This window comes from Drosophila elegans, unplaced genomic scaffold (assembly GCF_018152505.1).
Source record: "Drosophila elegans isolate 14027-0461.03 unplaced genomic scaffold, ASM1815250v1 contig_476, whole genome shotgun sequence".
Classification (NCBI taxonomy): domain Eukaryota; kingdom Metazoa; phylum Arthropoda; class Insecta; order Diptera; family Drosophilidae; genus Drosophila; species Drosophila elegans.
In genome coordinates this window covers 20,867-44,490 of record NW_024545863.1, presented here as the reverse complement: position 1 = coordinate 44,490, position 23,624 = coordinate 20,867, and the positions used below count along the sequence as shown (strand labels likewise).

Genomic DNA, 23,624 nt, shown 5'->3' with positions numbered 1-23,624 from the left:
GGATGCTTAATGCTTTCGGAAGTATTTAATGATTCATATCGTAATTGTTTGGTTGCTCACATGAGCATTCATATATACTATATATAGTTCATATATATGTGTATATGCATAGTATAACGGCTTTCCTAAATGTACTCAAAGCTTATCAGTTAGTAATAAATGTTCACATAAAAATCACCGTCTTCAAGTTCGTCATCTTGTTTCCCTTTTCGCCATTTGTTTGCAGCATACGTTCTAAAATCAATGCTCGTGTGAATTGTTATCGAAAGGGTTGGGGGTATTGCTTTAAAAACTAAGTGATGCCCTCGTAGTAAGCCAGTTAAAATGTTTGACTAAATAAATATACAATATGCATACATTTAGGCGCTTGCAGAAGTTGCTTTCACTTTTCAGTTAGTTTGTTTGTTTGCTGTTTTCGAATTTATTGCCGTTTCAGTAGAATTGTTAAAAATTATTATAAACAATGTTATATGATCTGCATTTACATAATTACACAATACAATAATTATAATATATTCAAAAATATATGATGTATTTAAATTTATTGTTTCCTCATTCTCTCTTTTAACCCCGTAATCGATATCAATTTCATATTCTAGCTACATGGACATGTCGCGTAATCAACCGATAATTGTATAAATAAATATATGGATCCGTACATAATATATTGGAGTAAGTGTACCTACACAGATAATGTGATAATGTATCGCAAAAGACCAAAAACAAGTCGTACATGGTATGGTAGTAATTGCTTAGGTTAATGCTAACGCTCTCTTGTCCTCGTGATCGCTTTCGCTTTCGTTTTCTCATTCTGTTTGTTATTGTTACTGCCGATGTTCTCCATCTTTTGTTTTGCGTAGAGATATTGTTCAATAATTTATAATTTATTTTTATCATTTATAATGATAGCATAGGTAATGATGTAAGTATTGTTTATCAACTTTTGTAATAATAAGTCTATGTGTATAAGCAGTTTTCGTTCTCGTTCCTAAGCAGCCGTCCAGCAGAATATTCAAAATTCGAATCGAATAAATCAGATGAAACTGATTTCCGATTTCGAGAGCCATCTCTTTGACAAGTAAGCTTGATACTTATAAAATCGAATGCTCGAATCCGAGATAATCGCCCGATATCTTCTGATGAACGACCTTCAAACATAAAACTCCCGTCTCCCTCGTTAATTATCGTGTTGGTAGTCTAATTATCTCAAATGATGTTCAAGTAATTGAAAGTGCACAGTTTCCGAATATCTTCAGTGGCAGACGACACGGCACAGCCGCAACGCTTGAGTGTAAGTGGGTGGACAATGGTGAGTGGTTCTGAGAGTATGCGAGTGGGGTGTTGTTGTGTGGTAGATCTGTAGATCTGATCTCTGGATCTTTCTGTGTTTCCGGCGACGGCAGCCTGGCATTTTGGAGTATTCTATTTAAATTCATTCGTACGCCTGCTTCCCTGGTGGGGAGAGAAAAGATAGTTACATGCATAAGTCGTCGCATCGAATGTGGTAATTGAATTCGGGGCGTGGCACTTACCGATGGCCAGGCGGAGGCGGGCGGGTATTGATGGTGAAGGTGTGTAGTGGTGTGTTTGTTGGTATGCGAGTTTTCAAAAATGATCGAAATCAAGAGCGGAAATAAAACGTAATTATTTCTTTTTCTTCTCTTTTCTGCAAATGTAGAACGAAACAAAAAGGCGAGGTTAGCAAAATCGTGATTGGAAACTCAAAAACGGGGTGTTTAGATGTTCAATGTTCGTTTGGATTCGCACTAAGCCAAGCTAGACACTGAAGAGTTAACAATTAACATTGAGATTTGGCCTCGGCCTGCTCACATTTAAGACAGGTGGTGGTCAAAGTACGGTTTGGGGCATTTACAACGAGCGAGCACCTCTTTTTTTGGTTGGAGCGGATCACTAGCCTCCGGGAGAAGTGGTGGTGCTTCGTGAGCTGTGTTGGCAAGAGACTAAGTTGGCTAATGGCTTTTCGAATGGATCAAGTGCCGCCAGAGTGGGCAACAGCAGCAGAAGACATCGAACCATCTGTAAGATTGAAGAATTCTTCCATTTGGGTTTTGCATTTTCACTTAATTCGTTGTTCGACTTGTAATTGGAAAACGGGGTGGAAAGCGAAGTAACGTAGTAACGCAAACGGAGTGGCAACGGGTAACGAGTAACGCAACTGCTTTGGGTTCACCTATGAGGATTGGGGTCACCAAATGTCGTCGGGTTAGCATGAGTCTTATATGGTACAATCAATGTAGACAGCAATTAGTGTGGGTGTGTGTGTGTGTGCGATGAGTCCAAGGCTTCATTAATTGATTCTGTCTTCTTAAAATTGTATCTCTATCTGCTGGGATGCGAGCGGATTTTGTAAAACTTGTATAATGCTTTCTTTTTTTTTGTTTGTTTGTTTGTGAGTATGTTGTTAACATGTATATTTGGAATGCCTCTAGCCTCTAGCTTAGATTTAAACGTAAACGTTTGCTACTAATGAACCACATTTGTGTTTTCTACATTTCTTCGTTTAATTTCGTTCTAAATATATTTGTTTTCGGTTTGTATAAGTACATATAACGCCAAAACTTTAGGTTGCCTACAAGTGCTACAAAAAACTGTTATCTAAAGTTAACTATTCCAATCTTGACTTTGAATCTTTTTAAACGGTCGAACGTTTTGTTTTGGTTTCTAAATTCCTAATTTTCGATTACAAATTGTTCATTGAGTTTTCACAGCATGTTGTGTGGTTGTTTTGTGGTTGCATCCAAAATAAAACCATTATTCACATAAAAACTAATTACATTAGGGATCGGTCTCCGTCTTCATTTCCTCGTGGTTTTAATTGCCTACGCGCAACACTTAAGTCTGGGTTCTGTTATTGATATACGTATCGTAGTTAAAACTATTCAAAGTTATTGAAAAGCTTGTGGGGATGTGGCAATATATATGATGCGAGCGAAATGCACAACGAAACAAAAACACACAAGAAATATATATTTACACAGAGAAAGGATATTAGGTGATAACATTGATAACAGCACAGTAATGCCAGCAACACAACAAAACACCGCAGCAAACGGAGTCCCAGAACAGCTTGTGCCAACCCTTGTTGGTGGACACCGAGATCCGGGGAAAGCTGCGGATCGAACAACACAACATTAACGCAATCTCGGGAAGGCTCAACAAAAGCGGCAAAAAATACGGCAAACACAAGGAAACATAAGCAAAAAGGATAAGGAGAACAACAGAACATAACGAATGGATCGGAGCGATCGCTTAAACCACACAAGCTGAGAAAACTCCCATTACGCGTCAGCCAATGTCCTGCTGCACATTGCCGGAGGACGAGGACGAGGAGCTGGAGGAACCACTGGGACGTTGCTGCTGACTGTACCTGTTTGCTGGCTGTTGCTGCTGCTGCTGCTGCTCCTTCTGGCTAATACTTTGCGGCGTGGTTGGCGTGCAGGTGGTGGTGGTGCTGATGCTGGTGGTGGAGCCCACTGGGAATGTGTCGGCCTCCTCCTCGTGCGCCGCCGGCGACGGCTGCAGGGCCTGCAGCTCCAGCTGCTGCTGATCCGCCAGCATCTTGGCGCTCAGGATGCTCACATAGGTGCGGTAGCGACGCAGCTGCAAAGTGTACAAATAAATAAATCAGAAGTCGATTACACTCGAGAAGGATATACATTTGGGGAGTTGGACAATTTAAAGTGTTTGAAAGCAAGCCTCTTTAATTAATCAATAAACAAAACCAGATAAAAAATCAGATAACATTTGTAGCCGTTTATAATTTCTTAAAATGCGCTTTTTTGATATACTTTAATAAATGATTTTAAACAAATTTGAGAAAAAAAAAACTATAAATGGTATTTTTATTGAAATATTCAAACTTACAAATTTAAAAAACAAAAAAAACTTTTCTAAATGCCAATTTTAATATTATTTAGTTATTAGTAATTAGCCTCACGAAAATATACAACAGTTTTCTAAAAGATTCGTCTTAAAAGAAAACAAGTTATCAATTTCTTTAAATTCGCTTTTCTATACTATAGTAAATCATGTCATACAAATGTGAACAAATAACTAAAAAACCTTGTTTATTAAAAAAAAATGTTTATTGTTGATTAATATATTTATTTATTTTAACTATTTTACTTATGCTAAATATCAATTTTTATAAAATTGTGGTTATATTTAGCTTCACAAAAATGTATGCATTTGAAAGTTGTTTCCTAACTACTTTTGATAACTATATAATTTTGATAGCTGCAGTAGCTCGAACTCACCTCATACTGCAAGTAGCTCTCCTTCTCCTTGTAGTTCTGCAGAGGCAAGCCCTTGCTGGGTATCGGACCCTTCTTGTGCTCGTTGAGCTCCTGATCCAATTGGGCCAACTGGACCTCGTGCGACTCCAACTGCTCCTTCTGTAAAGCAAACGTAAAATAAGTAATCGCCCATGAAACAACTACGCAACTCTACTGACCAGCAACAGTTTGGACTGTTTGCTGGGCAGGAGCGGTCGCTGGAACCGCTTCTGGCTGCCCACGCCGCCCTCGAGTGGTGGCGCTGATATGGCCGCGCACACATAATTGATGGTCTCCACCCACGATTGCAGCTCCTTGGAGTCGCTGGTCTGGAACAGATACTCGGCCTGGTCGGACGTCTGCAGACGGAACACATGTTGCTTCTTGGTGTAGTCGTTGGCCTTGGTGGCCAGTGCGTGATGTATGCGTATTGCATTGTGCAGATTGTCGGACATCTACAGATAGAGTTTTATATCATTAAGTGTTCTTTGCTGGTGATATAGATAAGCGGCTAAAACTTACTTGACTCTTGCGAAAACCGTGCTCATCCTTATGCAGATACAGCACAAGGTCACGCAGCGTGCAGTAGAACATCTTCCAGGAGCGTTTGCCAAAAGGAGCTGCACATACCAAGAGTAAATTACATAAACCCTCAAGGAGCTCTATAAAATATATTACTTTTCTTAAAGCTGCTGTCATAGCAGCATTTACGCATCACATAGCCCTTTTTGTACTCCACAGCTGTGGCCAATTCCGGTGGATCGAGGAAGGGATTCTGGCCCACATTGCCCAAAGCACTGTTGTTGGCTCTTTGCTGCTGCAGATCGCCGGCCTCCTCATCTCTGCGGGGCACAAAATCAAAATTAAAATATTTAGGTTAAGCATATTTAAAAAATCCAACTTACAGCGCCCATTCCAGGGGTTTAGTTTTAATGGCCTGGTACAGCGACTTGAGCACATCCTTGGGAAAGTTCTCGCCATCGTTGAGATCTGCCAGGTTGTCAACGAACTCCGCACAGCTCATCTTGCGATTCATATTCTGGCCGTGCAGATCCGTGTTCAGCAGCATTATGGCACAGGTCAGCGTGTGCACGGCGTCCTGCGAGTTGAAGGTGCCCGGATTGCAGTCGAGGAAGCGCTTGGAAAAGTGCACCAGCACTCGCTCCCGTTCCTGCGTTTCGCCGGACAGCGAGAATTGCTGCAGGAATTCGCGCAGCGCCTGATCGAGTGACTTCTTCTCGAAGGTGAAATGCTTGAGATACTCATCGGCCACCGCGCGACTAAAATCGTTGCTATAAATTGAAGGACATTGAAGTTTAGTAGAGGTTTTATTATAAATCTGCTTAAAGCAGTGGTGCGCTCAGCCCTATGCACACAAAAAAATTATATTAAATTTAGTTTCTTTTCAACACTAATTGAAATGAAATTAGTTTTGGTTTTCCCTCATGTTTTTCTTGAATTGTGTAGACAGTTTTGAGCACACCTCTCGGCTTACATCATCTACTCACTTTTTGCTGAGGTGTCGCGACACATCGCTCTTCTTGAAACCATCGAGGGAGTACAGTCTTTTGGCCAGCCGAATGGCCGAGGGCATGTCCACAGCCTTGGGAGAGTAGTGATAGGAGTGCAGCGACTCCACATCGCTGCCATCATCGGAGACGGGCGGCGAGGCGTCTCGCAGACCGATGGCCATCGTGCCCAGCGGCTGCTCGTCCGTCAGCGTGACCACATCCTCCTCGGAGCGGCCACCGCCACCGACGCCACTGTTGCTGTTGCTGTTGTCCAGGCCGCGCACTTGGATGACCACCTTGTGCTCGGATTGTTCTCGTTCCCTATCCCTCTGCTGTTGCTGATGGGCACGCAGCTGCTGCTTGAGCTGCTGGCGCTGCAGGGCGGCCGCGTCCGAGACGAGGATGGTGGAGTCCGAGTCACTGAGATCGCTAAGTACCATGCCGCCTAGAATATCGCGAGAACTCAATAAGTTATCGTCGTCTTGGTAGTCGGGACTAGATATATTCGAAATGGCCTCTGAGACGCTCTGATCGTTGTTGCCACCACCACTACCGACACCGACACCTCCACTTCCACCACCAACACCACTACCACCACCTGGACAGCTGAGCAGGCCGGGAATGCCGTTGGGCGGTTGGGCAACCTGTTCCCGCTGCTGCTGTTGCTGCTGCATGGCGGCCATGGGACCATTGCTGCTGCTGCCCAGGCCCAAAGCGCCCTTAGAGCCCGACGAGGACATCACCGACGAGGACACCGACGTGGGCGAGGCCGGACTGCCCACAGCCGAGTGCTGGGGCGACGAACTAATGGAACTTGAATGTGAATTTGAATGCGATTGCTGACCGTAGAGTTGCTGCTTCTGTTGTTGCTGCTGCTGTTGCTGATGTTGCTGCTGGAGTTGCTGCTGTTGCTGTTGGAATTGCTGCTCTTGCTGCTGCTGCTGTCGCTGGAGGGCCGCCAACTGGTGCGGCTGGAGTGGGGCATTATAGGTCCAAACGATCCGATCGCGATCCGATGCCTAGGATTTAGCAACAAAACAGAGATTAGTGATATAGAAATTACAAGGGTTTTTTGTTTTTGTTTTGTAAGTTAATCGATATTTATGCTCTATGGATTATTTGTCAGATCTCGAATTTTTCCATTTGCCGTTGCCCAATCTCTCTTTGGGGAGTCCTAAACAATTTTCCGAGTGCTGAAAGCGTTCGGTGGGTGTCTGTTCTGTGTGTGAGTGAGTGGGTGTTATGGTGTGTGTACGTTGTGGACAAGCATTTGGTGGCGAGAGGTTCTGTTCTCATCTTCTACATACAAAACTGTTCCAAGCGCAGGCAACAAATCAAAAGTGGCAAAATCGTAACGAAATCGAAATCAAAAGTCACATTAATCAGCATGCCAACTATGCAAATGGCAACCTTTTTGCATAAAATATAGTTTAATTTGCTGCTGCAGTTCATCGTTCTCGTTGATGTTGCTGCTGCTGCTGCTGCTGCCGCAGTTGTGGGTGTTGCAGTTGCAGCTGCAGATGTTGCTGCTTCGTTGATGTTGCTGCTGCTGTTGCAGTTATTGTTGTCGCTTGAGATGAGGCTGCTGCTGCTGCTACTGCGGTTGTTGTCGCTCTGCTCACCCTCGTTGTTGTTCGAGGCCAATGACGAGTTGTTTACAATTACAGTGGCCATCGACTAGAAAGCTCACGCGGGGGACAATAAATTGCGCATATCAAATCGAATCGAGAAGAGTCAAAGTAGGAAACAGAGAAATGAGAAACGAGAAAACGAAAGAAGAAAGAAATCCGAAACAAGAGAGTAAGATAGACAGAGAGTTGTTTAGTAGTAAGTAAGTTAAGTTAAGTTTAGTTAAGTAGGAAAGTTCAAAGTAACAAGTGAGCAAGAAAAACAGTGGGGTTGGGTTAAGGTATGGGGATGATGATTGGATGATATGGAATGGCTTATAGAACAATGCTTTGACTAACACACACACGCATACACATATATATATATATATGGACAACAGACTACAGAAACCAGTTAACAAAATCCGAACTCTACAAAAGCACAAAGTAACTCTTCAACTACGAGTGTCGAGTGTTGCGAGGGGAGATCTGGCTGAAGGAAAATTCGACTGTTCGCTGTTCTAGTCTGGGTGGCTAGGTAGCTAGCTCTATCCGGCGATCTATCCTGCATGAAGTGGAAGTGTGGCTAAGCCCGCCTCACCTGCGAATCCTCGGAGTCCTGACGCGTGTCCAGCAGAGTGTTCAGCGAGCTATTCACATCCTCATCGATGTCGATGGGTATCACGGCGGCGATGCCCTCGCGCTGAATCTGCTGCAGATGGTCCTCGGACTTGCTGGTGCGGAAGCCGGCGGCATCGCACTTCCGCACCACATGTCCGTTGTGGCGGCGCACCACCACCGCTCCGGCACCAGCTCCACCACTGCTCGATTCCGGCGCCAGGGAGCTGGGCTCCGGGCTGGTGGGCACCGAGTTGGCCGTCTCCTTGTCGATCAGCGGCGTCGACAGCGAGATCGGGGAGGTTGGCACTGAGAAGGAGGTCTCGTCCAGGCCCAGGCCTCCGCCCGCCTCGCTCTTGACCGTGGTGGACGAGGATCCCGATCCTGAGCGGCCGGCACAGTCGACGGCATCACGGTTTCGGTGGTGGGGATGCTGCTGGCGGGTGGCGGTGCGCTGTTTCAGCGCCCGCAATCTCTGCTTGGCCGAGCCGGAGCCCAACGAGTTGGTCGAGTAGTCCTCGTCGCCGGCATCGTTCTCCTCTTCGTCGTAGGGCTCCTCATCGTCGTCGTCGTCGTCCACCAGGCACTGCCGATCGCTGTCGTCCTCATCGCCCCGGCCCAGACCGCTCTGGTAGGTATCGATGTTGGTGATGTCGTAGTGCGTTTGATCCTCCTCCCGCTCCTCCTCAACCTCCACCTGCTCCTCCTCCAGCTCATCCTCGTTTTGGTAGTATTCGTAGCGTTGCTGATTCTGCTGCTGCTGCTGCTGGCGATAGCGATGTTGCTGCTTTTGGCGGTGTTGCTGCTGCCTATTGTTGTCCTCCTCTAGGACATACTCGCCCTCCTCATCCTGCTCCAGCTCCTCGCACATCAGCAGTGTGTCATTGGTCAGTGAGTCCTTGCGGTTGTAGCTATTGTTAATGCTGTCCCGCTGCTGCTGCTGCTGCTGTTGTTGTTGTTGCTGCTGGTGAGGCTGTTGTTGCTGCTGCTGCTGTTGTTGTTGCTGTTTCCTCAGCAGCTTCGCCTCGCGCTTCACCGAATCCGAACTGGTGTTGGTGGGCGAGTCCACCGAGGAGGAGGAAGTGGGCGAGGACTCGCCGGAGGCACGAGGTGCTAGAGCGCCATTGATGCGCGAATTAACCAGGCGACTGGGTGAATCCCGGAGACTGTCCACCTGGAAAGGCAAGATGTTTTACTTATTGAATCTTTACTGGCATTAATATTATATACTTTTTTGGCCTGGGCGGGCAGGGGATTGCTGGTCTGTGGTGTCCGGGACAGGTTGAGGATCAGGTCGCCGGTCATCATGTAAGCCTCAAAGCGTGGTGCCTTCGCCGGCTGCGGTGGCGCCGAGTTGGGTTCCGGTTCTCGCTCCTGATCCCGTTCCGTAAACCGCTGCCTGGTCACCGGACTGCCGCTGTAACTGTTCGAATGCTGCAGCGATTGCGGCGGCAGCTGGGCCGAATGTCCGTTGCCGTTCCCGTTCGACGCCTTTGTCGGTATCTGGGAGGGGCGTGGCCGCTTATTCTGGGGTGAATGGAGAACGGGCACGGGCTTGGGCACGGCGCATTTGGTCAGCGCCTGTGGAATGCGAGAGGGGCGGAAGGTTGGCGAGGTGGCCTCGCCAGTGGGCGACGTGGGACCCACTATGCCCGTGACCGAGGTGGTAATGCTCGTCTCCACCACCTTGATCTTGGTGGAGCTGGCCGAAGAGTTGCGACTGTGGGTTTGGCTGTGCGTATGCGTGGCGGTCTGGGTCTGGATCGTCTGGGTCGCAGCTCCACTTGCCAGCAGTGGCGATGAGTTTTGGCGCAGCGAGGGCAAGTGCGTGGGCGACTTGTAGCGCAGTCCGCTCTGCGAGGGCGTGGTCGCCGCCCCCTTGCCACCGGCGTGTGGCGACCGGTGATTTGGCGAGGAATTGTTGCTGCCGCTGTGATAGTCGTAGATATTTGGCGACTCAATGTCCACATAGTGCGGACTCTGGGTGTTGGCCAGCTGCTCTTTGATTCGCGCCTTGAGCTTGGGATCTGGATGGGGAAAAATGTGAATATTAGTTAGTGATTTAAAATGATTTTTGACTAAGATGCAATCCGATCAAACGATTGTCGTTTGAATATAGTTTGGGATTCGGTAAAAAATTAGTATATACAATGCTATCATAAATAGGCATTGTGTCCTTTTTAAAAATGGCTTACGCTTTGGTAACAATTTTGTTGTCTTTTTATTAACAAATATATGTTACAGTATTACCTTTTTATTTTATGCTTAAAAATTATGCTTTTGTTCACAAATTCAAATTTACTTTTCAAATATACAATAGCAAGTGCACAATCGAATTGTGCTTTAATTCACAATCGAATTTACTTTTTCCAATACAAAACAGTTATCTCAAATTCGTAAATATTTTATAAAAATAAAATGCTTGTCCAGCTACAAAGAAACAATAAAAAAAAGCTATTAATGTTTATTGAAACTTTGTAAGTTTAAGTTCCAGTGAATATAGTCCAACAGCTTTAGCAAAATAATTTAAATCTAAAAATCGCAGACATTTGAATGTGCACATGTGGTAAGTGGTAAAGCCGTTCGGTTCGGTTTAGTTCAGTTAATAGTGTTTTGGTTCTAAACCGGTTTGCATCCCTGAAGATTGGTATACATTTTCACCTACCTCGCTTCAGCTCCAAGGTCACCAGCTGTTCCGACAGGCGCAGGCATTTAAGAACTGTTTAAAAATACGTTGCAGTTAGTTATTTAAACTTTTCTTTACCCATTCAGTAGTTCCCATTAGCACTCATGAGTACTCACCTTCCTTCGTTGTGTAGCGATGGACATCCGTTCCGTTGACTTTAAGGATGACATCCCCGGCCTCAACCTGCAAAAGGGCCAGAGAATCCGAATTAGTAGGCATAGAGAATCACTTGGCAATTGCCCTGCCCCTCGATTATATTGACAACGCAATGGCAAAAAGTCTATTGATTTTCCTTCGACTCGAGCTGCGAACTGCGAGCTGCGAGCTGGGGCTCTTTGTTATTATTATTCGCATGTTGGGCAGAGCCAAAACCCCGGCTGTCGGCACTTGTAAACTATTTTTAATTTTCTTCTCGATGGGCCCATCGCAACGCGCGTGGAAATGCGGAGGGAAGGCGGAAAACAGCATGAAATCACAACGTCGTGGGACGACATTGGCGCCTTATTTACTTGCTGACGTACGAACGAGCAAAGAAGCTTTTCGGTGTCCGTATCCGGGGTTGAGTGGTACGTGGAGAACCTTCACCTCCGGACACCACTCATAGATTATTCAATAAATATGCTATAGGCCCTGGCCATGGGGATTTTCGGTGGATACGCGACACGCGCGCCTCATGAATTCATGGAAAATGCACAAGAAGCTCAAATTACTTTTGTGCTATTATTGCATAATTAGTTTCACGGGCTTCCTGACTTTTCCCCGGTCGTCTATTATTAATGCACAGGATGGTGTGCTCATATATTTAGTACACTATATGGGTGTGTACTTCCTTCGGAGACACTTGACGCGGAATTGCGGGCGGCAATTAAAACTAAAAGTCGCACTAACTTATGCTCTCACTAAATCGCTGCTGGGAAAGCCACGTTTTCTGTGTGTCTGCACAAGAGAAGTCTGCACTTGGCCCAGAGAGCGAGAAATGGGGGGAAAATCAGGGTAAGAGAGAGCGGAAAGTCTAGAAAATTTGCAGCGAGAGAGTGGGTGGTGCCGCCACTTTTCCACTTCCACTTGCACTTCCATTGCCGCTGGCTGCGATGCAATTCAATTAAAACTGTGCTTTAATTAATTGTGGCGTCCAGAAAATGTCGACAAAGTATAGTTACATAACTATATCACAACTGAAAAGTCAGTCACCCCATTTGTGCAATTTCTAGGCGAAAAGAAAGTCGAGCCCAAACCCGTAATGCAAATTTGACGTTTTCCCCCTGTGGCAGCAGCATCTGCATAACACGACAAAGGAACCCAAAGTATCCACTCTTTTGGCCACTTTGGAAACGTGTTCGCCGCCTTTGATAACAAGCCGCGATTAATGGCTTACAGCGCCGGGGAAGCTCTTCCAAATTCGATTAAGCACTTCGCCGTCAACCAGCAGGTGCAGCCGGCTACGCGCATGCAAAGAAATTGCTTTTGCATTTCACTTTCACGCTCCGGAGGGGAGCAGCGAACGATAGCTGCGTTAAGATGTGTTTACAGTGGATCCCCGGTAATGCGAACTAAATTAACCATGTTTCTCTGTTTGTAAACGCTATGCATATTTAAATTTATGTGCACAACCTAATTTTATTATAATTGAAATTAAGAAATATAAATTATTTTGTTTAAATATAAATGAAATTGATTTTTTTAACGAATAGATATTTTGTCTCGACTTATATTATATTTTCTCCTAAATGATTCAAGTTTTAAGTTGTAGACAACAAGCATTTATTTAGAAAGTAAATTTTGTAATCCCTTTAAAAAAGCTTTAGAGATTTAAGTTCAAATTAGACTGCAAGAAATTGTTGGATATGGGTATTAAAATTCATATCTGCATTACCTTTTTAAAGAAAGAATTGTTTTCGCTTTATTCTGTAAGAATTTTTTTCCCTCAATATTTTTTCCAAAAAGGTTTTAAAGTTCAAAGTTCTGAGGCACAACAACATTTTAGAAATATGTTTGCCTAATTTGTAAATACCCTTTAAATAATATTAGAAATATCTGTTCAAATTAGGCTGCATTGATATTCTGGGTACCGGTGTCGAAAATATTTAAAGACATATGTATCTACGTAAGTAAATGTAGTATTTTCTTGGAATGAAATGTATAAATGAGCAATCCTAATGTTAGACCCTATTGCTTCCACCTTAATATCTAGTTCAGGAATATTCTTATTTTGTAAGCTGGCCTGTATACTGAAATTGAGATAGTGGGACCCCTGGGGGCAAAGTTGTTGAGTCGGGAAGGCAGGCAGGCAGTCAAGCTAGTCAAGCAACCAGCAACCATCAACCGACAAGCAACAACCAACAGCCAGCAGGCTGCACAGTTAAAAGTTAAATCAATCAGTTCCACTCGGCTGCCGCTCTCTCACCCGCCTGCACCCCTTGACTCCCTGACCTTTCTGACCCCGCTTGTTTGCTATACTGCAACTGCAACGCTGGCTGCTCAAATTGAAATTGGTTCGAATTGATTTGTTTTCACATCCAACGACACCAATGACAATTGGGTAGAGAGGTTCTCCTGCATTTCCTAGTAGCAGACCCATTCTAGTCGTATTTTTGGTCTGGTCGGCAGTCTTGTTTGCTATCCGCAATGTCTTGCCCCTATTCCAGAGGAAAACAAAGTCATACTGGGCGTTGACAATACGACCACAAGAGGATAAGTTGCACTTTGAGGGAGCAAAAACCATCATAACAGTGATTGCATTGCAATGAGACGTCTAGATATTAAAGATACAAAGGAATATTCTAAATTTCAGTTCTATTTATGCCATTTTTGGTTTAAATAGCAAGAGCGTTTGTTTAAACATTGATTTCATTCCTATTTATCTAGCAATTCAAACACTGTATAAGAGATTTCTTATTATTATTCATTGTTTCGTATTTTATTTACTTCAATTTATTTTTATTCAGATATTTAATTTAACTTTTATTCATTTTGGCAAACACATTTTGTACAAATATAAATCTAAGGTATATGGGCAAAATACAAATAAAAATCATTATCAGTTCAGGCATTTTTGTTTATTCTTTTTATTTTTTTCTGGTAATGGAAAGACGTTTTTCCTTTTAAATCAAATGTTTATGGGAATTTCCTTTAAAGAATTTGAACACGACACTAATGCAAAGAAAAACTTATCAGGAAATTCCTCATTTCCAATAATCACTTGCGAAGCCATTAAAATCTGATAATGCCAGTGTACCCAATACTATTTAGCATTCATGTCACTTTCGGCTTTCAATTACCGAGTACTTGAAGCCTAAATTAATGCCAAGTGAACAATGGTTTTTTTTCGTTTTTTTTTTTTGGGATTCTCCTTTTGTATGTTTTGATTTTGGTTCAATGACGCTTTATTGACACGAACTAAACCAATATCAATTAACAATAGCAACAACAGCACGCCCACGCGGTTGTATGGAGGTAAACAAGGCGATTGATTGATTGTATTAGCGACTACGACGACCTAGTCAAGTACGGTTCCGTGCACTACCTTCACCGTTATACAGCTGTGGTTATATATTTTTTGTATAGTAGATGGTCTATTGCCGCAGAGTCGTTGACAGACTGCAGTAATGGGAAAACCCACTAACCTCTTTTTCGCCGGAGCCCACAAAATCAATGTTGGGGCAGGCAGACAGATAAAAGGCAGCCAGGCAGCCAACCAGCCAGCCATCCAACCTGTAAATGTCGTCCGCTTTTCACGTGGGCGTCGCAAATGACGCACTCAACAGAAAAAATATTGAGACCCGTAGAAATCCGAGGTAGACCCACAAGTGGAGAGGTGGTAAGAAGGACGGCAAATTGAGCCATACACTTGGGACACTGTTATTGGACTAATGATTTTGCTATTTCTTTGGCTATTTGCATTCTAACACGACTTTGCAGGGCTTTGTTTACTCGTTCTGCCTTTCAGCACGGCACTTAGAGGTGTGGGGTTTACACTAGACATCAATCACACCTCCCAATTGATAGGAAATGGGAAAAACATAGAAGGAAAGTTGGCAAATTCGCTAATACTCCCTTGTGATATATACGTATCATAGTTTCAAATGGAAAGCTGTTTTAAAACTCATTTACATGAGGTAAAGAAATGTTAGCTTCCTAATTGAAGGCAAATAAACTTCGGTACTTTTGTATTTTATGAAAGTAAATAAGGAAAACGTATATAACATTTTTTAGCTTACGAATAGTAACTACAAAGTAATTTAATTCTCCTAACAGAAATGAACGACTTTGGTATATGGCACAAAGAGTTTCTCATGTGTCTCAATGGGGCGATATCCCTTATCATGTTTGCCTAATGAACATATGTGCTGAGCCCTTGGACAATAACAGATCAAATAAATAAGAGCGGCACACAAGCAAATATATATATCATATAGTCGCACCACTGGCTGTTTTATTTATTTTGACGACCTTGCAGGCACATCCATTGTGGATTTCCTTTCATATTTGCACCAAATAAAATGGGGGGAGCAACAAATTAGCATGAATTGGTTTATTTCATTATCATGCTTCGGTGGGTGTTGTGTAATCGCGGGAATCGGAAGTCGGTGAATGGTCTGAATGGGAATTGCGATTGCGATGTTATCGCTAGGGCCGCTTAGCTAAATAATTCCGGTGATGGGAGGTAGTGTTGTGCGGAACCCGTCGACCCATTATGCTAATCAAGTGCGAACTTGCACAGAACTATGCCAATGGCTCAACTTGAGATTGTGGATGTGGATTGAGTGATTCACGCCCTGTCACCATAGATACATATATAGATGTGGGTTAGTGTGGGGTCGGGAAATAGCCTGCCTTAGCATTTTGCGAAAATAAACCTTCTTCGATACGCTCTCTCCGGATTCTGGGGCATGTTGTTTGCCCGATTTCTAACTGCCTAATTAAAAAGCTTGCCATGTCAACGGACACAGATTTCACTGATGTTTTGCCCTGCACTTTGCGAGGCAATGTCTAGTAATTATATCGTAAGCTAAATTTAAGTTGTTATATAAAACGATTACATTTTTGTTCTAGGAAATTATCTTAATCTTTTAGACACAGGTATTATTTGTTATTAAAATGCTATTAATATTAACCTTTGATTTAAAACAAATTACCTACAGAAAGCCTACTATGTTTTCACAATATATATACATATGTACATCATGACAAAAAATCATAGAGAAATGAATATGAAACATTGAAATTTGCGTTCGGTTTGTCTTAAGCTTCAAGGTCGGGTATCTATTGCGTCACAAGTTTAGCAAGCTTAAATCAATGATTTAGCCTGCTTTATTACCCTCCTATTACTTTGTGTTTTCTGTAATGTAAATATCCGAAAAATATGCGCACTTTCTGTGCCGGAAAATCGAAATAGACGGGATGTTTGTGTGTGTCTGTTGGAGCAGTGGAATTTACGGCTGTTGTGAGAGTGCGGCTCGTGCGGGATTTGCATTTGTGCGAAACGCGTAAAAATGAAACTGCAACAAGAACGAAAAGTAGAGACACCAACAACAAATGTTTTTCAAACAAAAACTTTTTTTGTATAGTTGTGTGTGTTTTATTGAACATTTACGCTACACTGAGCGAATCATGTTGACTCAAGCTAAGCTACCTAAACTGTTCTCTGACTTTTTAATGAATCAATAAACTTTTTCAAGTCTTAATATGTTAAAGCAGTATTGCTATAAGGTTTTAGTATTCTTTAATACATTTGATTTCATACGGTAGGCCATAATTGTGAAAGTACTCTTACAGACATTTGATATTTCACTTTTTACTAGCAACAATAAAAGAATATACATCATATCTTTGAATATTTAAACGACATGAACATAATTCATAACGTAATATGAATTAACAATATATAATTCTTAAATTTATTTTTTAGAAAAGGAGAAATTTATAAATATGAAAAAGTAAAGGCATATTTTAAATATTTTCGTGTTTGATCTATTTGGTGTTTGTTTTTTTTTACATATTATTTTCAATTTGAATTTGCATTCAACAACTTCTTTTATGTGCATCTATTGCTGATAAAATGGTTTTTGCCCTATTTTAAACAGTGTGCCTAGGCAGGGTTTATTTTTGTTATTGATTTGCATTCGCCTTGGTAGCAGCATTTGCAAAAATGGCAAATGTGGGCCAGAAACTCGCAAAAAAAAAAAGGGAGAATAAAAACCCAACTAAAGGGGGGTAAAAAGCCAAAGCAAGCCGGCTAATTGAGCATTCCAAACACAAAAAAGGGGAAGGAAACAATGGGGTGAGGTGAGATGAGATGCAATGCGATGAGATGGGCCGAGAAGTGCTGCCACTCCATTTGCAGGCAGACAGCCGCCAAGTGGACTCGGACTCGGATTCGGATTCGGATGCACTGCACCTCCTTCTGTTGCATTTGTTGCATCTTTGGCAATGCTTGGACGCACACACGAACGAGCTACTGCTACTGCGACTGCGAGTGCGAGTGGGCAAATAATGAGTGAGCGAGCCAGCGAGCCAGCGAGCACAAACAACGCCAAATATAAATGCTCGAGATTTAGCGCAAAGTTTACTGCTACCGCTCGCCGGTAAGCTTTCTACAACACTTTTTGCATGCCTGAGTTTGAATCTGAGTCAGGCAGTACGATAAGTGCCAAGCACTTGGCTGTTTAATAGCCAAAAATGGCTAAAAAAAATCTCTTAAAATCTCAGACGAGTTGTGAGTTCAAAATCAAAAATAAGAGTGTCTCAAAAATGTTGCCAAATTTGAAGTATAACTAAAAATTCATTGTTAATTCATTGTTGTTTGGTTAAATGAATAATCTGGCAAGGAAATAAGTTGAAGGAATATGCATTTAAAGTAAGGGCCTAGCCTTAAACAGTGTGCTTTATGAATCTAAATGGTACTCTTTGTCATCTCTGGATTGTTGGCCAGCTGAGTGCCTTATGCACTTATTGTTCTTATTATTTCTTTGACTGTTGTAGTTGCTGCTACTACTTCCACTGCTGCTCGCTGTGCCGTGGCGTGCAACGAACCGCAGCGGCGGAGCGCACACAGAGCCACTCATACACCTCAGACCTCCATCTCCTCATCCAACTCTATCCCCTTTATTTCCACCTCCCAATAGGGGGAAAAAAGTACCACCCCCAAAGCTCAAACTCAAGAAAAGCCGGGTCGAATGGAACTGAGCTCAGCCGGGTTGAATTCGAATTTAACATAGTTGGGCTGGGCCGACTGCCATCAAACAGAAAGCTAAAAGTAGCAAGAAAACCAACTTAATAAACGCGTGCGCAATTTTCCTACTTTTGTAATTCAATTAAAGCGAGTTTACTCTACTTTTTTGCACTTTTGACTCCAAGTGAAACGAATGAGAGGGGGAAAATATATGGACAGAAAGGCCTTATTCGTAAAAGCTGCCATTTGAATACTCTATTTAAAGAGGAATACCAAACTTTTACATTTGTTAAAAACTAGCATTCAATGTCGAATGATTGATTGATTACTAGTGGTACTGAAGCTTTTTAAAGTAATAAAAAGTGCAGTCTTAAATAAGGTCATTTAATGGAAGAAAAAAAAATTAAATATCTTCTTCTTATAAATAAAATTTTTTTAAAAATGTGAGTGATCTTTATTTAAGTAACCAAAGTAAATCTTTGCTTTGAAGACATTTCAATGATACTTCCTGTATACATAGGATAAAAACTGAAACTCCTCACTCCAGAAGAGCATTAAAAGCAGAAGCTAAAGCGGTATCCCAATCTCTTGACATTTACTTCTATCTCGCAATTGTAATCGAGTAAATGCTTGTTGCTGGATTGTGCTTTTCAGAGCTTGAAGTTGGCCGACCTGCTCGACTTTGTGTTGTTATTTGTTGGGGGCTCTTCTTGAACGTGTCAATTGTCATTACCGACAATTTGCCAAAGAAAAGAAAGGGGGAAGCGATGATCGGGATTGTAGTGGCAAACAAGCCCATTTCAAGGCGGAAAATCAATAAATAGCTAAGAGAAGCAAGAGCTTCTTTCATTATTTTTGTCCCCCTTTTTTGTTGTCTGCGACTTGTCGGTGGCAATTAATTTGTTACTAGCAGCGGGCGGAGCCACACAACTGGCAGAAGCAACAACAGCAACAACAGCAACAACAACAATGGGAACAATGACAACAAAAGCGGCAACAGCGAAAAGTCGTTTGTCATTTCCAGTTAACGAGTAATTAAGCATAACGTTAGAATTTTGCAACGACGCCAGTTGAGAACAAAAGAAGCTACGAATTTCGAAGGAGAGGAGGCGCAAATGACAGCGAAAAAGTCTGGCGAGGCATACACATCTGATGTTTTAAAAAGGTTTTTTTCCAATTTTTTGTTTGCCCTAAAAAACGCGAATATTAAATTCTTTTCCTTGAACAGCTGAGAAAAACCATGTTTTTGAGAGGCGAGAAGAGAGCAAATTACTTGGCACCCCAAAAGATTAATGACTAAAACATTATAAATTTTGAAAACATAAACAACCAGGTTTTGTTTTTGGTAATGGATCATGAGTGCTAAACGTGTGTGTGGGGGTTAACCATAAAATAAATTTTACTTTTTTTTAGAAGTAAAGCTCTTTAAAGTGTGAAATATATATTTTACAAGTATTAAAAAATTTAATGCTAATTCATCAAAAAAAAAAGGTTTGTGAATTGTAAAGTCTGTTTAAATCGGAGTAGAAATATGCACAATTAATGCACAATTAAAATGCACTCAAAAGCACAGACTTTTGTCATCGTGCGAGTATGGAGTATACTTGATATTATAAAGTTGGAGAAGTGGGAAAATAAACAAACGCAAGGCAAATGCATGGGCAAACAACAACAAACAGAGAGAGAGAGAGAGAGAGAGACTGCAGCGAACAGAAGAAAAGGAAAGAAAATGGAAGTGGAAAATGGAAAAGCGAAGTCGACAAAAGACAACTGACGACGACAGCGTGGACAAACACATGTACTTACATACAGTTTTGTACACACACCCAGTTGAGAGTGTGTATGCTTGCATTCATTGAAAAATAAAATTATACCGCAACCAGAATGACGGCATATAAAAAGTAAAATTAATGGCACTCAAGGGGCCGACGTGTTGGATACTCATTAGGTTTTAAGATTAGGAGGGGCTGTAAGTTGTTTTTTAACCTTTAGAGCTGTCTGGGCATATTTTTAATCTTATTAAAGTATTTTAAATAAAAAGTTAGTCAACGTTTAATAACGTCATCAGAAATATATAATTAAAACTTTCATTAACTAAGCAAATATTGTAGGTTTTATTACTTTTTAAATTTCATAGTTATTTTTGAATTGTATTGTTTAAAAGATAGTGTTTCTGAATTGTTGTCAAGTTTCAGATTGCATTAGATCTAAAACTAGTCAGATAAGGTTTTGTAAATAATTGACAAAAACTAGATAAATAAATATAAGCAATTTCGAGAAACCATAGTTTTTGTATTTGTTTTTGGGATACCGATACCTAAAGTGCCAAGTAACACTTGCACACCCACTTTATAAGGAGTGTACGATAGAGAGACGACAAGACAAGTCAAACAACCACAAAACAAGCCGGGCAACAAAAATAACAACAAGTTGTAAGCGAAAGCGATAAGAAATTGAAAAAGTGCGTGCCGCTGCGTCTATTAAAATATATAGAGGTATGTATGTATGTATATATGTTATACACATATGTCATTTCAGTTCGTTGCCTGAAGACAATTACCCCGATGCATTTGTTTTGCTTTTCGTCATACCTGGCTTGTGTGGAATTACTTAATAATTTCAACAATTTAAAATTCCCAACGCGTTTTTTGCACTCTGCTTTCACGCACTTCGTTTGTTGTTTGTTTCGAGACCAAATTTTCGGTGTTTTCAGTGGTCGGGTGCATAAATTTAAAAACCAAAGCCGGAGAATTCAGTTTGGTTTTGGTTTTGGAATCGTGTAAATCGTTTATTGTTGCCACGTCCGATAATTACAAAGTAAGCCTGAGTCTGTTGGTGTGTTTGCATATTTATTTTTGAAACGTTGTCTTTGCATGCCTTTTTATAGCGTTGCATTTGCATTTTGTCGATACGTTAACTTAGCTTTGCACTTCTTTCCAATTGGAGTTGCACAGAGAAATTACTAATAATTGAAATGTGCCCCACGTAAAGTCCGTTCTTATCCAATATCCGCTGGGTGAGTTCAGTAAAAAGTTTTTCCCAGAAAACTGAGTTAATTATGACTACAAAAAAAGCGAGTTTCTAATTAAATGTTTACTTAATTACTCAGTTAAGATACAAATGTTTGCTACAAAGAAGGTTAAATAAAAAGAATTTTGACATCAGTTTCCTGCTAGAGTTTATTTTTAGTTTTCTACATCAGCAAAAATACTTAATTTTAAATCATAATAAACTAGTTAAAGATTGTTTATAGTTTCAACAGATTTTTGTCCTATTATCTGTATTGAATATTGGTAGTTCTATTGAATTGACAATAAATTGTGCTTTGTACGGGCAAAATCAATTGAAAACCAAACACATATTGACATTTTATTTTAAAAATATTTATCTTACTTTGTTCCTAGTATTTACTTGCTTTTGTTTTCTTTTGCACTCGGCTCTAAACATTTGTGATGCGATGCGATGACAGTAAATAGTAAATAAAAGCAAAACAAACCAGAAAATTGATACAGTGTCTTTTGTGTGTCTTCCCCCACCCACAGACACCCCCTTCTCCCATCAATTAAAACAACGATGACATCACGGGCGGCAAACAATGATGACACGCCAACGGAGGACTCTCATTTCGCTTTTTTGTGGCTGTGCAAATTGAAATGCTTTCACATACGCCAGACAGCAATACACCCATGGTCATCACCATAAAAAAGTGGAAAAGTGGAAAATATTCTTATCAGCAGACGAGGGGCGGGCCGCTTTGCATACAGTCAAACTTCTAAAACTACTACTAGCATCTGCCATACAAAAAATGTTCCTATCATTTACATAAAGACATATATATGTATATAAAAACACGTATGCACTGAGTTAGATAAAAAGTGAGTAATTGAATTTTCCATTTTCAAGCTTATGTAACTGCCTTATTTCTAATTCCGGTATAAAAATATATATTCGAACACCAGGTCTAAAAAAACGTGAATACCATTTCTCGGAATGAAGTTATTTTCACATAGAAATGCGCAACAAGAGACGACATCCACGTGTCCTATTTGTTTACCAAATGACAATACAAATGATCTTATAAAAATAATTTTGATTATTTAAAATTAAAACTGATTTAAATTGGCCTCTTGAAGCTATTTAGCAACAAGAATAACTCTGCGAAAGTGAAAAAAGAGGTTTCTACGAAAAATGCGTCTAGGGAGTGTTACCTAGAAATTGTTTCAGTTTCAAGGAAGATCCACTGTTTTAAAATTCTGAGAAATTTAATCAAGTTGGGAGAAATTCTACTAAAGCTTAGTTTCAATGCGTGTTTTGTGTGTGTGTGTTTAAAATAATAATGATAATTACTGGTTTAAAAAAAAAAAATCACTTTAATTTTCAGTTATGTAAAAAGTTAGTTTTTAAAAATATTCTGAATGTATTTTTCGAGCATTAATTGGTTTGTTAAAATCAATTTTTTTTTACCCTCTACTAATATTTTGCGCCCAGTTGTGTGTGATTCATAAAGGCTTTAATTATCTTTAACAACGCAAGGCCATCTAAGATGTAGTGGAACATTTATCAAAGATGTTTGTTTAGGGGACGTTCTACTGTAGCAAATTGTAGCAGTGCCAAAAGTGAGGCCAACAGGGAGCTGTTGCTGTTTTCACAACGCGGTGGTTGATGAAGTCACAGATGGGTGGGGAGGGAGTAGCCAGTGGGTGGAGATTGGACTGGGCCACTTCTGTCCCACACGGGAATGACAGACACAAAGGACAAAGGAGTGTTTTACTTACCGCTCCGCAATCGGCTGCCGGCGAATTCTCGACGATGTCGTAGATGACATGTGGCGGTCCGGTGGTTCCGAGCAGCGAAAACCCGAATCCGGAGTGCTGCTCGCTGCGGCGCAGCACCACTTTCAGCTCCTCGCTCATATTTTGGCTCCTCCTCGTCCTTTTTTCTCCTGCTCCCCCGATCGGTTTTCGTTACCCCTCCTGGGTGTATTTAATACTCCGCCACCTCCTTGCAAACGGGCACTTTTCTTAGTTGCTTTAATTAATTCTCGTTTTGGGCTTGGCCAACTTCATTTGCACTCAGACAACTGAGACACTCTCGTTTAATTTCCACTCCACTCACAACACGCACACACACACACACTAGCACGGCACACACACGCACACCCACTCACAAGGACTTCAAAAGAACTGAAAACTCCTTGGCGATTTGTTGGTTTAAACATTAAACATTGCATTTATTTCGGCGTGGCTTTCTTTTCACGCAATTTTCGTTCCACGCAAACTTGTTTAATTTTTCCCTTCTTCTTCTCGCTTCTTTCAGTCGGTTTTGTTGGGCTGTTTCGCCGCCGCTGTTTTGCGGTTCGCGGGGGGCTTTTAGCCGCACATTTTCGGGCGAACGTGGGTGCCAGCTATCGCAGACATTGCTGTCCAACTTTCTGGCCACAATTCACGCTGATTATTGCTTAAATTTCGCACAAAACGAACCGAAACGCGCGACCGTTGGAGACATAGAGATGGGGAAACATCGATGCCTACATCGACGTCATCGATGTTTCTTAAAATCGGTTTCATCGATGTTTTTAAAACATTGGTCCTATCGATGTCTGGCAGGCATTATCGATGTTTATCAATCCGTTGTAACGATATTTTCTTGCTACTGTTAACTTCTCACTCCAGTTCTTGCGCAATTCACTCCATTTCTTGCACACTTTCTGTTAAAATTCTTAACATCTGCAGAAAT

The 23,624-nt window shown here is 41.6% G+C and overlaps 1 protein-coding gene and 1 long non-coding RNA gene across 8 annotated transcripts; one reads left to right on the top strand and one right to left on the bottom strand.

Annotated features, from left to right (window-relative positions):
• Positions 1–6: 6 nt before the first annotated feature.
• LOC108148712 (PH and SEC7 domain-containing protein) lies at positions 7–23,397 on the bottom strand. Of its 6 annotated transcripts, XR_001774575.2 has the most exons (16): positions 22,664–23,395; positions 10,834–10,900; positions 10,697–10,750; positions 9,262–10,058; positions 8,015–9,205; positions 6,651–6,825; positions 5,804–6,251; positions 5,201–5,587; positions 4,974–5,137; positions 4,818–4,915; positions 4,475–4,750; positions 4,278–4,415; positions 3,389–3,621; positions 1,831–2,037; positions 1,533–1,666; positions 7–1,452 (listed from the first exon to the last, which is right to left on the bottom strand). XR_001774575.2 is itself a non-coding variant. In XM_017275877.2 (13 exons), the coding sequence occupies exons 1-13, from the start codon at positions 22,799–22,801 to the stop codon at positions 3,010–3,012; spliced, it is 4,686 nt and encodes a 1,561-aa protein (XP_017131366.1). In that variant the 5' UTR covers positions 22,802–23,397; the 3' UTR covers positions 2,060–3,009. The 6 variants fall into 6 exon arrangements, 1 of the variants encoding a protein (XP_017131366.1); XR_001774573.2 differs by having other exon boundaries at positions 5,804–6,825; positions 22,664–23,397; XR_001774572.2 differs by having other exon boundaries at positions 1,887–2,037; positions 5,804–6,825; positions 22,664–23,397.
• Positions 20,446–22,368, top strand: LOC108148716. 2 transcript variants are annotated; one of them, XR_005977665.1, is made up of 3 exons: positions 20,446–20,705; positions 20,776–20,904; positions 21,431–22,368. It is a non-coding gene; the product is annotated as an uncharacterized LOC108148716 (long non-coding RNA). The 2 variants fall into 2 exon arrangements; XR_005977666.1 differs by lacking the exon at positions 20,776–20,904 and having other exon boundaries at positions 20,616–20,705; positions 21,431–21,763; positions 21,848–22,364.
• Positions 23,398–23,624: the final 227 nt, after the last annotated feature.

Excerpts from the sequence above, each read along its gene's own strand:
- LOC108148712 (XM_017275877.2), bottom strand. The coding sequence starts at position 22,801 with ATGAGCGAGGAGCTGAAAGTGGTGCTGCGCCGCAGCGAGCAGCACTCC. Across the intron at positions 4,751-4,817 it reads ACGGTTTTCGCAAGAGTCAA|ATGTCCGACAATCTGCACAA; the intron begins GTAAGTTTTAGC and ends CTCTATCTGTAG. Across the intron at positions 3,622-4,277 it reads AGAGCTACTTGCAGTATGAG|CTGCGTCGCTACCGCACCTA; the intron begins GTGAGTTCGAGC and ends TACACTTTGCAG.